This window comes from Anopheles gambiae, unplaced genomic scaffold (assembly GCF_943734735.2).
Source record: "Anopheles gambiae unplaced genomic scaffold, idAnoGambNW_F1_1 scaffold_22, whole genome shotgun sequence".
Lineage (NCBI taxonomy): Eukaryota > Metazoa > Arthropoda > Insecta > Diptera > Culicidae > Anopheles > Anopheles gambiae.
In genome coordinates this window covers 58,112-75,819 of record NW_026902718.1, presented here as the reverse complement: position 1 = coordinate 75,819, position 17,708 = coordinate 58,112, and the positions used below count along the sequence as shown (strand labels likewise).

At 41.3% G+C, this 17,708-nt stretch overlaps 1 protein-coding gene across 1 annotated transcript; it reads right to left on the bottom strand.

The window, feature by feature from the left end:
• Positions 1–486: 486 nt before the first annotated feature.
• On the bottom strand, positions 487–5,084 carry LOC133395020 (uncharacterized). Its single transcript, XM_061663258.1, has 2 exons — positions 3,999–5,084; positions 487–3,924 (listed from the first exon to the last, which is right to left on the bottom strand). Exons 1-2 carry the CDS (start codon positions 5,079–5,081, stop codon positions 3,919–3,921), a joined length of 1,089 nt encoding a protein of 362 aa, XP_061519242.1. The 5' UTR covers positions 5,082–5,084; the 3' UTR covers positions 487–3,918.
• Positions 5,085–17,708: the final 12,624 nt, after the last annotated feature.

Genomic DNA, 17,708 nt, shown 5'->3' with positions numbered 1-17,708 from the left:
TGAAGTACGTTAACAACGATAATAGATGGCAACAAAATTCAACATCAAATTTCAAGGCCATTCAAATAGTGCAAGATGGCTTCATTTGGATGAAACATAGCCGTAACAACGATAATAGATGGCCAAAAAACTCAACATCAAATTTCAAGGCCATTCAAATAGTGCAAGATGGCTTCATTTGGATGAAACATGGCCGTAACAACGATAATAGATGGCAAAAAAAACTCAACATCAAATTTCAAGTCCATTCAAATAGTGCAAGATGGCTTCATTTGGATGAAACATGGCCGTAACAACGATAATAGATGGCAACAAAATTCAACATCAAATTTCAAGGCCATTCAAATAGTGCAAGATGGCTTCATTTGGATGAAACATGGCCGTAACAACGATAATAGATGGCAACAAAATTCAACATCAAATTTCAAGGACATTGTAATCTTTCTTAATTTCGGAAGAATTAACTGAAGGCTGAAGAATTGCGTGTTTTCTGTTTTAGCGCTCAATCACGAATGACATCTCTATTTGACAGTATTGCCTGAGATACTTAAACCTAGGTGTGATCGCACAAACAAGATGTACATATAGAAAAGGTGTATGTGTAAGGATGTCAAGGTGTATGTGTGAGGTATATACAAATTCGAATTTCTAATTTCTACAGCTCGGCCATCCTGACGAGAAATTGACCTCAATTTTTCCTGCATATGTATAGCCCTACCCTTAATCTTAAGTGTAGCTTTATGAACATATTCCGATCAAGCTCCCCCCAGAGGCACTATCCATCTTCTCAACTTGTCCGACTCCAACACTCCATCATATGGTATTTGCGTCATTTGTATTCCATCGATATCACGTATAACATATCTGTCATTAGGTAAACGTTTGTGGATAACGTATGGACCTTTATATCTGGCAATGAGTTTTTTGTTTGAATTTGGTGTGTTATCTACATTTTTAATTACAACAAACTCTCCTTCATTGAATACGGGAGCAGGGCGATGGTGTTTAGCATGTTGTTTCTCATTATTTTGTTGTGATTTTAAAATATTGAATGATGCTTCTGGACGTATAGTTTCTAAATCTGAAAATGCTTTGTTTTTGTCTTCTAAATATTCGGTCAATATATCTACTGAAGGGCCTCGTTGGTTAACACCAAACAATAGCATAGAAGGGGAAAAACGAGTGGACGAATGAATGGTATTATTAAGAGCGTATTCTGTAGATAGCAAATGGGTCACCCAATCTACATGGTCGGTCTGATTTGATAATTTGCTCAATATGGGACGAATAATGCGATTGACCCTTTCCACTTGACCATTAGCTTGTGGTGATCCTGTGGCATTCAACACATGGCTAATTCCGCGAGAAGAAAGGAAATTGGAAAATGCGGCTGAAGTAAAGCATGTACCTCGATCGCTAATTATTCTTTTAGGTCGACTGTAGTAAGAGAAATATTGTTTTAGAGCATTGCACACCTCTTTTGTACTAGTGGAAGTTGTTGGATACAATTTAACGAATTTCGTAAATGCGTCTATTACTACCAATAAGTATTTTTTCTTTAAAGATGATGTAGGTAGCGGTCCAAAATGGTCAATGTGCAAGGTATCAAATGGGTAAGGTTCTTTTTGGATGCTATGAAGGTTCCGATTATTTACTCTAGATGGAGCAGAGTGAATAATGCACTTCAAGCAGTTATTTATAAAGTTTATTATCCGTGTTTTTCTGTTAGGAAACCAATAATTCTGATCTATTTGGTTGCAACATTTTTCGGCTCCCAAATGACCTATTTGTTCGTGTATTGATCGTATCAGATTATTAACCATTTCTGTTGGCACGTATAATTTTAGCCTATTAGAAGGTGATCGTTTGAATACAATACCGTCTTGTAATTGGTAACCTTCGACATCCGTCGTCTCTAACTCTTTTTTCAGAGTTTGGATAAGCGGATCCCTAGCCTGAGCTACACGTATTTGGAAGTCAATATCAACATCATCGAAGGCAGCCAAATGTTCCAGTCGGCTTAATGCGTCTACATGACTCATTGCTAATCCAGGGCGATGTTGAATAATGTAATTATAATTCTCCAGGAACAGTGACCAACGTGCTATCTTTGCGGACGAATTTCTATTTTTAAGCGTTTCTACCAGAGAATTACAATCAGTCACTATCTTTATTGGAATGCCGTGTACATAGGTATGGAAACGTTTGAGCGCATATATAACGGCCAATGTTTCAAGCTCGTAGCTGTGCAATTTAGCTTCATCAGCCGAAGTGGTTTTGGAAAAATACGAAATAGGGTGATATCTACCATCATCCTGTTTTTGCAAAAGCACAGAACCAAAAGCTATCGAACTTGCGTCACAGTGAAGTTCAGTTTCGCGTTTAGGGTCGTATATGGCAAGCACCGGAGCTACTATCAATTTATCTCGGAGTGTTTCAAATGCTTTTTTACACTCATCATCTAAAATAAATGGAACATTGTTTTTCAAAAGATTAGTAAGTGGTTTTGCAATACTAGAGAAATGTGGAACAAACCTCCGGAAAAACGAAAAAAGACCTAAACATTGTTGTACCTGTTTTGTGTTCTGAGGAACAGGATAGTTTTTGATAATTTTTACATGATTATCGCTAGGACATATACCTGAATGATTGGCCTTGTATCCTAAGTAATCCAATTCATCGTAAGCAAACTTACATTTATCAAGCCGTAGCTCCAACCCATTATTTCGTAGAGTATGCAAAACTTCACAAACTATTTCAAGATGTTCTTTAAAGTCTTGAGAAGCTATGAGAATGTCGTCAATGTATACAACCAGCTTTTCATTCTCGATGAATTTCCGCAAAATTGTATTAATGAAACGCTGAAATTCAGCTGGCGCGTTTTTTAATCCGAAGGGCATACGCGTGTACTCGTACTGGCCGTCTGGAGTAACAAACGCTGTGAATTTAATTGAATCCTCGTCCATTGCCACTTGATGAAAACCACTCTTTAGGTCTAGTAACGTAAAGAATTTTTTATTGTCCAAGTGTTCTAGGCACGTCTCTATGAGTGGAAGCGGGTAGTTGTCGCGGATTGTTACTTTATTAAGAGGTCGGTAGTCGACACACTTACGAATTTCGCCATTTTTCTTCCTAACGAGTACCAGTGCGGAAGCATAAGGAGAGTTACTGGGTCTTATTATATTTTTCTCTAATAAATCCTTCACAATGACTTTTACTTTATTCCTTTCATCGAAAGAAAGTCGTCTAGGCTTTGTGAAAATAGGAGTATCATGAGTTAAGCTAATTCGCATTTTATGAGCAGATGGTATTATATGTTTATCCGGAAAATTAATGTAATTATTGGACACTATTGATCTTAAAGCAATGCCTTGTTCTTTAGAAAGATGTTCTCCAACATTTATAGTGCTAGCCTCATCGCTAATATTTATAGAACACATTTCAGAAAAAGTTGTGTCATATTGTTGTTTATGTTCAGATTTGTCTGATATCGAAATGAATTTTGAAGAAATATTGGGATCGGACAATTTCGAATCTTTGCATACCTCTGGTAAGGGAGCCTGGATCGAACTACGTAAAAGACCCAACGTTTGGAGCTTATGGTAAAAACCCGGTTTTTTTAAGTTCAGAATTTTATCTTTATTTAAATTCATCAGCATAAGTTTGCTGTAATGTTTACGGAATTGAGCGAGTGTGATGTTAAATTCTGATAACAAATCTCTCCCTACTATCATGGATAGGGACATGTAGCTTTTTGGTAAAATATAGAAATTGTGAATGAATGTTTGATTACGAAAACTAAGTTTTAGCTGTACTGTTCCAAGAGTTTGTAAATTCACATTTCCTATTCCTCGAAATCCACTTGGTTGGGGAGCGCTTAGTTTTGTAACCGGAACAATGGCTTCATTTATGAAGCTTTTAGAGCTACCGGAATCAAAAAGAGATGTTATAATTAACCCTGGGCTCCAAACATTGTTTCTCTTAAAAGCTACACCTACCTCCTGATAGGCCTCAAGTTGAACGAAGTTTCCATTTTCCCCAGAATCTAGATGCGCTGTTTCATTGTCGTTGCCCTGTACCGCAGCAACCGTTAGTTGACGTCTATCTGGGACAGGACAGTTGCGAATGACATGTGATGTGCTACCACATCGGAAGCAGGAACCCGGAGCTCGGCGAGGTTGTGTGCATTGCGATGAATGATGTCCATGATTCGAGCAGTTATAACATCGAAGAGGTTCTGTCGTCGTTTGTCTTGGTGGAATCGGTCTCGGGGAAATGGTGTTGATGTGAGATGGGCTGCGGCGTTCTGGGTTTTTGCGCAACAGAAGATGGGATTCATATCGCTTAATGTTGTCAATCAGGTCGTAAATATCGCGGTAATCCTTGGTCACAAGGCTATCATAGAGAGGGTCACGAGAAAGTCCTCTGATGACATAAGTTATGATAGCCTCCTCACTCACGTGGACTGACATTCCCAGCGCATTTACTCGGTATACATAGCTTGTGTACGACTCAGAAATTTTCTTGTAGACCGATGCTAATTGGCTATGAATAACGGCTTCGTTACAGCGATCAGGAAAAGCCTTTTTAATTGTGTCAGCGAATTCGTCGAATGTCTTCAAAGTGTTACGGGAGCCATTGTACCATTCGCTTGCTGCTCCAGTCAACCGACTGCCTGCATATAAAAGCATCGTGCGATCCTGCCATCCATATAATTCGCTATTGTAGCGAATCGTATTGATCCACTTATTGATACCGAGGCCGTCAGAAAATTCCGGTATCAAATGTTTCAACTCCTCGGGATGAACCAATCGACCATCCGTAAACGTCTGCCGCTGTTCCATTTCCATAATTTTTGCTCGTAGCGCCATTAATTCCAATTGATGAGAAGTTGCGTCGAATGAAGCACCTTGCGTCGAAGATGTCGGAGCAGCTTTGTCTTTCATCAAGATGGCGGCTGCTGCAACGTGGTTTCCATTGTTCGTCACTTCGTCTTCATCTGCACACACTCTTTGAGGAATGAAATTCTGGGTTGATTGTTCCTCCATTTTGTTTTTCGGTACACTTTGCTCGTACAACATGCGTAGTTGTATTAAAGTTGCTTTCGGAGGCACTTCGATGTTAGCAACTTCCAAAGCACAAAGAAGTTCCTCTTTTGTAAGCATTTTTCGGCACAAACGGTTTATCCCACTTCTGAATTGTAATCTTTCTTAATTTCGGAAGAATTAACTGAAGGCTGAAGAATTGCGTGTTTTCTGTTTTAGCGCTCAATCACGAATGACATCTCTATTTGACAGTATTGCCTGAGATACTTAAACCTAGGTGTGATCGCACAAACAAGATGTACATATAGAAAAGGTGTATGTGTAAGGATGTCAAGGTGTATGTGTGAGGTATATACAAATTCGAATTTCTAATTTCTACAACATTGAATTAGTGCAAAATGGCTTCATTTGGATGAAACATGGCCGCAACATCGATAATAGATGGCAACAAAATTCAACATCAAATTTCAAGGCCAATGAATTAGTGCAAGATGGCTTCATTTGGATGAAACATGGCCGTAACAACGATAATAGTTGGCAACAAAACTCAACATCAAATTTCAAGGCCATTCAAATAGTGCAAGATGACTTCATTTGGATGAATCATGGCCGTAACAACGATAATAGATGGCAACAAAATTCAACATCAAATTTCAAGGCCATTCAAATAGTGCAAGATGGCTTCATTTGGATGAAACATGGCCGTAACAACGATAATAGATGGCAACAAAATTCAACATCAAATTTCAAGGCCATTGATAGTGCAAGATGCCTTTATTTGGATGTAGCATTGCCGTAACAACGATAATTTTTTTCTTTGGCACAACAACCACTGTCGGTCAAGGGCCTGCCAAGTACCCACTAGTGATGTGAGCTTGGCTTTCAGTGACTTATTGTTACCATAGCAGGATAGTCAGTCCTACGTATGGGAGCACGGTCTATTTAGGGCTAGAACCCATGACGGGCATGTTGTTAAGTACGTTAACAACGATAATAGATGGCAACAAAATTCAACATCAAATTTCAAGGCCATTGAATTAGTGCAAGATGGCTTCATTTGGATGAAACATGGCCGTAACAACGATAATAGATGGCAAAAAAACTCAACATCAAATTTCGAGGCCATTCAAATAGTGCAAGATGGCTTCATTTGGATGAAACATGGCCGTAACAACGATAATAGATGGCAAAAAAAAAACTCAACATCAAATTTCAAGGCCATTCAAATAGTGCAAGATGGCTTCATTTGGATGAAACATGGTCGTAACAACGATAATAGATGGCAACAAAATTCAACATCAAATTTCAAGGTCATTGAATTAGTGCAAGATGGCTTCATTTGGATGTAACATGGCCGTAACAACGATAATAGATGGCAAAAAAAACTCAACATAAAATTTCAAGGCCATTCAAATAGTGCAAGATGGCTTCATTTGGATGAAACATGGCCGTAACAACGATAATAGATGGCAACAAAATTCAACATCAAATTTCAAGGCCATTCAAATAGTGCAAGATGGCTTAATTTGGATGAAACATGGCCGTAACAACGATAATAGATGGCAACAAAATTCAACATCAAATATCAAGGCCATTGAATTAGTGCAAGATGCCTTTATTTGGATGAAACATGGCCGTAACAACGATAATAGATGGCAACAAAATTCAACATCAAATTTCAAGGCCATTCAAATAGTGCAAGATGGCTTAATTTGGGCTTGAACCCATAACGGGCATGTTGTTAAGTACGTTAACAACGATAATAGATGGCAACAAAATTCAACATCAAATTTCAAGGCCATTGAATTAGTGCAAGATGCCTTTATTTGGATGAAACATGGCCGTAATAACGATAATAGATGGCAACAAAATTCAACATCAAATTTCAAGGCCATTCAAATAGTGCAAGATGGCTTCATTTGGATGAAACATGGCCGTAACAACGATAATAGATGGCAACAAAATTCAACATCAAATTTCAAGGCCATTCAAATAGTGCAAGATGGCTTCATTTGGATGAAACATGGCCGTAACAACGATAATAGATGGCAACAAAACTCAACATCAAATTTCAAGGCCATTGAAATAGTGCAAGATGGCTTCATTTGGATGAAACATGGCCGTAACAACGATAATAGATGGCAACAAAATTCAACATCAAATTTCAAGGCCATTGAATTAGTGCAAGATGGCTTCATTTGGATGAAACATGGCCGTAACAACGATAATAGATGGCAACAAGATTCAACATCAAATTTCAAGGCCAATGAATTAGTGCAAGATGCCTTTATTTGGATGAAACATGGCCGTAACAACGATAATAGATGGCAACAAAATTCAACATCAAATTTCAAGGCCATTCAAATAGTGCAAGATGGCTTCATTTGGATGAAACATGGCCGTAACAACGATAATAGATGGCAACAAGATTCAACATCAAATTTCAAGGCCAATGAATTAGTGCAAGATGCCTTTATTTGGATGAAACATGGCCGTAACAACGATAATAGATGGCAACAAAATTCAACATCAAATTTCAAGGCCATTGAAATAGTGCAATATGGCTTCATTTGGATGAAACATGGCCGTAACAACGATAATAGATGGCAAATTTCAACATCAAATTTCAGGGCCATTCAAATAGTGCAAGATGGCTTCATTTGGATGAAACATGGCCGTAACAACGATAATAGATGGTAAAAAAACTCAACATCAAATTTCAAGGCCATTCAAATAGTGCAAGATGGCTTCATTTGGATGAAACATGGCCGTAACAACGATAATAGATGGCAACAAAATTCAACATCAAATTTCAAGGCCATTCAAATAGTGCAAGATGGCTTCATTTGGATGAAACATGGCCAAAACCACGATAATAGATGGCAAAAAAACTCAACATCAAATTTCAAGGCCATTCAAATAGTGCAAGATGGCTTCATTTGGATGAAACATGGCCGTAACAACGATAATAGATGGTAAAAAAACTCAACATCAAATTTCAAGGCCATTCAAATAGTGCAAGATGGCTTCATTTGGATGAAACATGGCCGTAACAACGATAATAGATGGCAACAAAATTCAACATCAAATTTCAAGGCCATTCAAATAGTGCAAGATGGCTTCATTTGGATGAAACATGGCCGTAACAACGATAATAGATGGTAAAAAAACTCAACATCAAATTTCAAGGCCATTCAAATAGTGCAATATGGCTTCATTTGGATGAAACATGGCCGTAACAACGATAATAGATGGCAACAAAATTCAACATCAAATTTCAAGGCCATTCAAATAGTGCAAGATTGCTTCATTTGGATGAAACATGGCCGTAACAACGATAATAGATGGCAACAAAATTCAACATCAAATTTCAAGGCCATTCAAATAGTGCAAGATGGCTTCATTTGGATGAAACATGGCCGTAACAACGATAATAGATGGCAACAAAATTCAACATCAAATTTCAAGGCCATTCAAATAGTGCAAGATGGCTTCATTTGGATGAAACATGGCCGTAACAACGATAATAGATGGCAAAAAAACTCAACATCAAATTTCAAGGACATTGAAATAGTGCAAAATGGCTTCATTTGGATGAAACATGGCCGTAACATCGATAATAGATGGCAACAAAATTCAACATCAAATTTCAAGGCCAATGAATTAGTGCAAGATGGCTTCATTTGGATGAAACATGGCCGTAACAACGATAATAGATGGCAAAAAAACTCAACATCAAATTTCAAGGACATTGAAATAGTGCAAAATGGCTTCATTTGGATGAAACATGGCCGTAACATCGATAATAGATGGCAACAAAATTCAACATCAAATTTCAAGGCCAATGAATTAGTGCAAGATGGCTTCATTTGGATGAAACATGGCCGTAACAACGATAATAGATGGCAACAAAACTCAACATCAAATTTCAAGGCCATTCCAATAGTGCAAGATGACTTCATTTGGATGAATCATGGCCGTAACAACGATAATAGATGGCAACAAAATTCAACATCAAATTTCAAGGCCATTCAAATAGTGCAAGATGGCTTCATTTGGATGAAACATGGCCGTAACAACGATAATAGATGGCAAAAAACTCAACATCAAATTTCAAGGACATTGAAATAGTGCAAAATGGCTTCATTTGGATGAAACATGGCCGTAACATCGATAATAGATGGCAACAAAATTCAACATCAAATTTCAAGCCAATGAATTAGTGCAAGATGGCTTCATTTGGATGAAACATGGCCGTAACAACGATAATAGATGGCAACAAAATTCAACATCAAATTTCAAGGCCAATGAATTAGTGCAAGATGGCTTCATTTGGATGAAACATGGCCGTAACAACGATAATAGATGGCAACAAAACTCAACATCAAATTTCAAGGCCATTCAAATAGTGCAAGATGGCTTCATTTGGATGAAACATGGCCGTAACAACGATAATAGATGGCAAAAAAACTCAACATCAAATTTCAAGGACATTTTTTTTTTTTTAAATGTTTTATTAAAAACGTGCTTAGGTTCTATTTAACATTAATTTTTACAATGAACAACGCAGAACTTCTATGTCAATCACAGCATCATTGTTTCCAATGATGTGGATGACATAGTTCGCAAACAAACTTAGGATATGGCTGCGTTTACCTGCACTATTGCCGTTTAGTACAGGCAAACGCAACAAACCGAACAATAACGTTGACGAAGACGGACACCCTGAAATTACAACGCTAATTCGCTGGTGCAGAATCTGCCAAGCATCAGCAACTCTTCTGCAGCCAGCGAATTTGTGTTCCAGGGTGTCTATTGCAGAACAAAACGAACATGACGGAGATGGGACGCGGTTCATTCGATGCAGCAGCTCTCCATGGCTGATCTTGCCGTTTACTAGCAAGAAGAGCGTGCTGCGTTGAAGGGACGATAGACAGGAACGATGAATATTGCGCCAGAGTAGCCGCCAATTCACTGACGGATTTTCCAAGGCTACCTTCGGCTCAAGAAGCACTTCCGTCATTGTTTGGCGAATCCAGCGTGTCGTGATGGTGGCTGATGGGGGTTGGTAGCCAAGTTGCTGTATGACGATACGCAGACACGGGTACGTTGACGAAACAGCGGCGATGTTCGGAGGATTCCCAGCACAAGAAATGTGCTGACCTCCGACTCGTAGACAGTCCTGTTCCGTAACATACCGGTTCGTCAACAGCGCCTTGGCCATGATGGCAGGAAGGTGAAGGTTAAGCCCACCACGGTTGCGAGGCAGCGCCAGTTGCTGCAGTGGGACTCGGAAGCCTCCGGATCCATCCCAGAGGAACGTGTTCACGGTGCAGGTCACCTTCGCTATGTCCATTGCACGGGCGCCACAAACCGATGCAACAAACCACAGCTTGGGGAGTAGGAAGGTGTTCAGCAGAACAACCTTCTGCACCACGTTTAAGTCCCTCACGCGATGAAGCCACACCAGCTGTCGGAAATGGTGGATCAACAGGTCCCAGTTGAGGCTCATAGCTTCTCGTACATTGTTGGTAAACAATATACCGAGGAGCCTAAGCCTCTCCACGGTACGAAGCCAAGGGACCTGAATGGCATTTGATGTGGTGTATCCCACGTCGAGCGCGATGGTTTTGTCGACGTTGAGGCGGGCTCCGGAGACTCTGCCAAACGCTTCAAAAGCCTCACGCACCAACTCGATTTTTTGGGATGAGGTAGTCACCACCGAGATGTCGTCGGCGTACGCATTGACCAGGTCATCCTGGTCGCAGCATATGCCTTCTAGTCTGGTGATGAGGGGATGAAGGTATAGGATGAAAAGGTGCATGGAAAGTGGATCCCCCTGACGAACGGATCGTCGGATGGAAATAGGGGGAGATAGGGATCCGTTGACTAGGATACGGGAGGAGGACTGATCACCAAACCTTCTCAAAAGCCCCACCAGCCCAGGATTGAAACCCATAGAAACCATGTTATTAAAAAGGAAGCCTCTATCGACGCGATCGAACGCCTGCGAGAGATCAAAGGAGACTAGTTTACCACACTTGCGTTTCATCTTCAAATCAACCACCCTCTCCTTAACAGAGAGTACAGCTTGAAAAATGTTGCAAGGTTTGTTGCAACACTTTTGCGCTGTCGAGATTATCCCCCATTTCCCGATTATACAATCGAGACGGGGTTTAATAACCTTCGACAAAAGCTTGTAGTCTGTGTTAAGGAGTGATATAGGTCGAATTGAAGACATGGCATCCCCACCCCCCTTTTTCCTCACCAGCACTATGACCCCGTCGACGAAGCTTCGAGGAATCTCTCCGCGGAGTGCCTCATTGAGCACGAGCCCAAGCTCGCGCTCGATGACGTCGAACGCGCGGAGATAAAACTCCTTGGGTATTCCATCTGGGCCAGGGGACTTTCGAGACTGTGAGTTTTTGATCGCATAGAGGATCTCACCAGAAGTGATTTCCTCCATGCAACCATTATTGATCTCACAATCCTCAGGAATGACGCGTGTGCATGTAAATGTGTCGTCTGTTTGTGTGTTGTCTGTGTTGTCTGTGGTGTATAGCTCTGAAAAGAAGCTCCTAATGTGAACATTTATCGCGTCTTTATCAGTTAAGGATGTCCCGTCTTCAATATTTAGTTTTTCGATCACAGTTCGCCTCCTCCTCCTTTCCTCAAGCTGGAAGGTCGAGATGTTTTCGCCACATACGCGGGTTTCATTGATACGTTTAAAGTCCTCGGAAAAACGTCTCTGAAGGAGAAGCATTTTACCTTTTATACGATTGATATTCGTCAACTCGTTAGGGTCAGACAGATATCGCTCGTATGAGGACTTCAACCCTCTGTAGAGGAGTTCGTGGTGCAAGTGGAAACTTCGGAATCTCTCATTTGTTTTCCAGCGGAAAAATGATTTTATTTTAGGCTTCGCGAACTCCACCCACCACGAGATCCACGTGCCGTAGTTTCGACGCTGTTTAGTCCAGTTATTCCACTTGCATCTGAACTCCTCCAGGATTCTTTCAGTTAATACGTGTGGCCTCAGCTGCCAATAACCGTTGTTGGTCAAACGATTGGGCGGGGTTGGGAGGCAGAGGCGCACTGTGAGTGCCTTGTGATCCGAAAAGGAGAGCACATGCATATCGGTAGTCCTTAACTGTGTTACCAGCGAAGAGGAGACATAACAACGATCGATGCGTGACCCCGAACCACTAGTGATGTAGGAAAACTCCACAGAGTTGCCTCTGAGAGCCTCCCAGCTATCACTCATACCCATGCTGTTTACGGCGTTTCGCAGAGCAAGGCTGAAATTCCCCCCACCCGTGACATCCTTCGACTTCAACACACAGTTGAAGTCGCCCGCAAGAATGACATGAGGACATGCATTCCGCAGATAGAACGCCACGGTACGGTTGAAAAATTCCTCCCGCTCCGCCCTACGCTGGCTTCCCGAAGGAGCATAAACGTTACATAGGGTGGCTATATTCTCCAACCGAACGCAGATTAGACGTGAGTCCAAGCTGCGCTCGACGTGAGAAAATTTTAAATGGTCCCGTAAAGCGATCGCCGTACCCCTCCTCGACGCGTCAACATTAGACAAAACATTGTATCCTGGAAGCGCTAGATCCGTATGATATACTTCCTGCAGAAATATAACATCCAGATCCATCGTCCTGACAAATGTCTTAAGAGCTTCTAATTTCGTTGCGCTGGATATGGTGTTGATGTTAATAGAAGCTATATTACAGCTACCATTAACAATTGTTCTTATATTATTGGTCACCGTATCCATCGCAACGAAATTCAGAGGTTGTTAGTGGTGGTGGCCTTTTTGGATGGTCGACCAGGCTTACGCTTGGCGACCATCGTAAAGCTGTTCATGGATGAACTTGAGGCGTCACTCTCGACATCTGACTCAGTGGTTCGCTTACGTGTTACCGTTCGCGGTTCATCCGTGGAAGGGCCTGGAAAGGGGGCAGGAAGGACATCGAGCGGTACCTTAAAGGCCAGTGGAGCACTTGTTGCCGCTGGGTTAGCGACGACAGCACCAGGGACTTCGGCAGTAGCAGGAGCGGCGGCAGCAGCAGGATCATCCTTATCCATAGGAGTGGAGACAGTCGCAGGAGCGCCGGCAGCGAGTGCGGCGGTAGCCACAGGAGAGGCGGTAGCCGCATGAGCGGTGGCAGCAGCAGGAGCAGCAGCCGTGGATGCGGCGTTAGCTGCAGGAGCGGTGATAGCTGCAGGAGCGGCGGTAGCCACAGAAGCAGCATTAGTCGCAGCAAAGGCGGTAGCCGCAAGAGCGGCGGTGGCCACAGGAGCGGCAGGAACGGCAGGTGATGACGCATCATCGAAGCGCCGATCATGCGCGGAGACGACAGCATCCGTCGTGGGAGCGATAGATAGAGCTGGAGCGACATGCTTATCGTTCGCATTGCTTATCTTCCCCTTGCGAGAGTTCGGCTTCGGGCTGGAAGGCCGAACGGTCACCGGCACGATCGGGATGATCAGTCGTGCGGCGATCTTCGATGCGTCGCGTGGATGCTGATCTTCCACGTTTGCGTGTGTAGGTGCAGGTGTCGCCGCCGATAGGAACCTTGAGCGGCTCTTCTTCTTTTTCTTCTGGCCACTATTGCCTGCTGCAGTGTGTGACGCTGCTTGTGGTGTGGGTGCAACTGTTTTTGCACTAACGGTGTTGGCGTACGTGGCCTTTACTTGTACAACGTTCGCAAACCGATTTTGCCGGTTCTGTACACAATTCAGACCGTGGTGCACCGGTGCAGCACAGTTGCGGCAAGTTTGTGCCTGACCACGATAGGACACACCTGTAACCTCCCCACAGAGTGTTACGTAGGAGAGGATGGGCTTTAACAGCTTCATCCTCAACACACGCACACCGTTGAGCGCACCAGCTAACGGTGAATCGGGGGCCCATACGCCCTTGGTGACGGATAGGACTTCACCGTATTGTGCCATCTCGGCAACAATTTCCTCGTCCGGGATTAGATGAGGCAGATCGCGCACGGACACGTCTACCGCCCCATCTACCATCTCAATATTGATGGGAAAGTGCTTTTCCTCGTGCGTGATGGAGTGCTTTCCTCTGTGTTCCTTGACGATGGCCTCCGCATCCTCCACCCTTTCCATCGTCACAAACACACAGCTCTTCGCACTATTTAGCTGGGCGACTTGCACTTTTTTTCCGCCGATTCCCAGCCGCTCGCACATGAAATCGACGGTCTCCGAAGGAGACGGTCGCTTTGGCACCATCGAGATATCGATGCGGAACGTTCCGTCCGCATATTGCGATCGCTTATTCGCCATCGCGGGGGTTTGCAAAAATGAATCAAAACACGACTGCACTCGTTGACGTTTTGATTCGTACTCATTGAAATAGTGCAAAATGGCTTCATTTGGATGAAACATGGCCGTAACATCGATAATAGATGGCAACAAAATTCAACATCAAATTTCAAGGCCAATGAATTAGTGCAAGATGGCTTCATTTGGATGAAACATGGCCGTAACAACGATAATAGATGGCAACAAAACTCAACATCAAATTTCAAGGCCATTCAAATAGTGCAAGATGACTTCATTTGGATGAATCATGGCCGTAACAACGATAATAGATGGCAACAAAATTCAACATCAAATTTCAAGGCCATTCAAATAGTGCAAGATGGCTTCATTTGGATGAAACATGGCCGTAACAACGATAATAGATGGCAAAAAAACTCAACATCAAATTTCAAGGACATTGAAATAGTGCAAAATGGCTTCATTTGGATGAAACATGGCCGTAACATCGATAATAGATGGCAACAAAATTCAACATCAAATTTCAAGGCCAATGAATTAGTGCAAGATGGCTTCATTTGGATGAAACATGGCCGTAACAACGATAATAGATGGCAACAAAACTCAACATCAAATTTCAAGGCCATTCAAATAGTGCAAGATGGCTTCATTTGGATGAAACATGGCCGTAACAACGATAATAGATGGCAACAAAATTCAACATCAAATTTCAAGGCCATTCAAATAGTGCAAGATGGCTTCATTTGGATGAAACATGGCCGTAACAACGATAATAGATGGCAAAAAAACTCAACATAAAATTTCAAGGCCATTCAAATAGTGCAAGATGGCTTCATTTGGATGAAACATGGCCGTAACAACGATAATAGATGGCAAAAAAACTCAACATCAAATTTCAAGGACATTGAAATAGTGCAAAATGGCTTCATTTGGATGAAACATGGCCGTAACATCGATAATAGATGGCAACAAAATTCAACATCAAATTTCAAGGCCAATGAATTAGTGCAAGATGGCTTCATTTGGATGAAACATGGCCGTAACAACGATAATAGATGGCAACAAAACTCAACATCAAATTTCAAGGCCATTCAAATAGTGCAAGATGACTTCATTTGGATGAATCATGGCCGTAACAACGATAATAGATGGCAACAAAATTCAACATCAAATTTCAAGGCCATTCAAATAGTGCAAGATGGCTTCATTTGGATGAAACATGGCCGTAACAACGATAATAGATGGCAAAAAAACTCAACATTAAATTTCAAGGACATTGAAATAGTGCAAAATGGCTTCATTTGGATGAAACATGGCCGTAACATCGATAATAGATGGCAACAAAATTCAACATCAAATTTCAAGCCAATGAATTAGTGCAAGATGGCTTCATTTGGATGAAACATGGCCGTAACAACGATAATAGATGGCAACAAAATTCAACATCAAATTTCAAGGCCATTGATAGTGCAAGATGCCTTTATTTGGATGTAGCATGGCCGTAACAACGATAATTTTTTTTCTTTGGCACAACAACCACTGTCGGTCAAGGGCCTGCCAAGTACCCACTAGTGATGTGAGCTTGGCTTTCAGTGACTTATTGTTACCATAGCAGGATAGTCAGTCCTACGTATGGGAGCACGGTCTATTTAGGGCTAGAACCCATGACGGGCATGTTGTTAAGTACGTTAACAACGATAATAGATGGCAACAAAATTCAACATCAAATTTCAAGGCCATTGAATTAGTGCAAGATGGCTTCATTTGGATGAAACATGGCCGTAACAACGATAATAGATGGCAAAAAAACTCAACATCAAATTTCGAGGCCATTCAAATAGTGCAAGATGGCTTCATTTGGATGAAACATGGCCGTAACAACGATAATAGATGGCAACAAAATTCAACATCAAATTTCAAGGCCATTCAAATAGTGCAAGATGGCTTCATTTGGATGAAACATGGTCGTAACAACGATAATAGATGGCAACAAAATTCAACATCAAATTTCAAGGTCATTGAATTAGTGCAAGATGGCTTCATTTGGATGTAACATGGCCGTAACAACGATAATAGATGGCAAAAAAACTCAACATAAAATTTCAAGGCCATTCAAATAGTGCAAGATGGCTTCATTTGGATGAAACATGGCCGTAACAACGATAATAGATGGCAACAAAATTCAACATCAAATTTCAAGGCCATTCAAATAGTGCAAGATGGCTTCATTTGGATGAAACATGGCCGTAACAACGATAATAGATGGCAACAAAATTCAACATCAAATTTCAAGGCCATTCAAATAGTGCAAGATGGCTTCATTTAGATGAAACATGGCCGTAACAACGATAATAGATGGCAACAAAATTCAACATCAAATTTCAAGGCCATTCAAATAGTGCAAGATGGCTTCATTTGGATGAAACATGGCCGTAACAACGATAATAGATGGCAAAAAAACTCAACATCAAATTTGAAGTCCATTCAAATAGTGCAATATGGATTCATTTGGATGAAACATGGCCGTAACAACGATAATAGATGGCAACAAAATTCAACATCAAATTTCAAGGCCATTCAAATAGTGCAAGATGGCTTCATTTGGATGAAACATGGCCGTAACAACGATAATAGATGGCAACAAAATTCAACATCAAATTTCAAGGCCATTCAAATAGTGCAAAATGGCTTCATTTGGATGAAACATGGCCGTAACAACGATAATAGATGGCAACAAAATTCAACATCAAATTTCAAGGCCATTGATAGTGCAAGATGCCTTTATTTGGATGAAACATGGCCGTAACAACGATAATTTTTTTTTCTTTGGCACAACAACCACTGTCGGTCAAGGGCCTGCCAAGTACCCACTAGTGAAGTGAGCTTGGCTTTCAGTGACTTATTGTTACCATAGCAGGATAGTCAGTCCTACGTATGGGAGCACGGTCTATTTGGGGCTTGAACCCATGACGGGCATGTTGTTAAGTACGTTAACAACGATAATAGATGGCAACAAAATTCAACATCAAATTTCAAGGCCATTCAAATAGTGCAAGATGGCTTCATTTGGATGAAACATGGCCGTAACAACGATAATAGATGGCAAAAAATTCAACATCAAATTTCAAGGCCATTCAAATAGTGCAATATGGCTTCATTTGGATAAAACATGGCCGTAACAACGATAATAGATGGCAACAAAATTCAACATCAAATTTCAAGGCCATTGAATTAGTGCAAGATGCCTTTATTTGGATGAAACATGGCCGTAACAAGGATAATAGATGGCAACAAAACTCAACATCAAATTTCAAGGCCATTCAAATAGTGCAATATGGCTTCATTTGGATG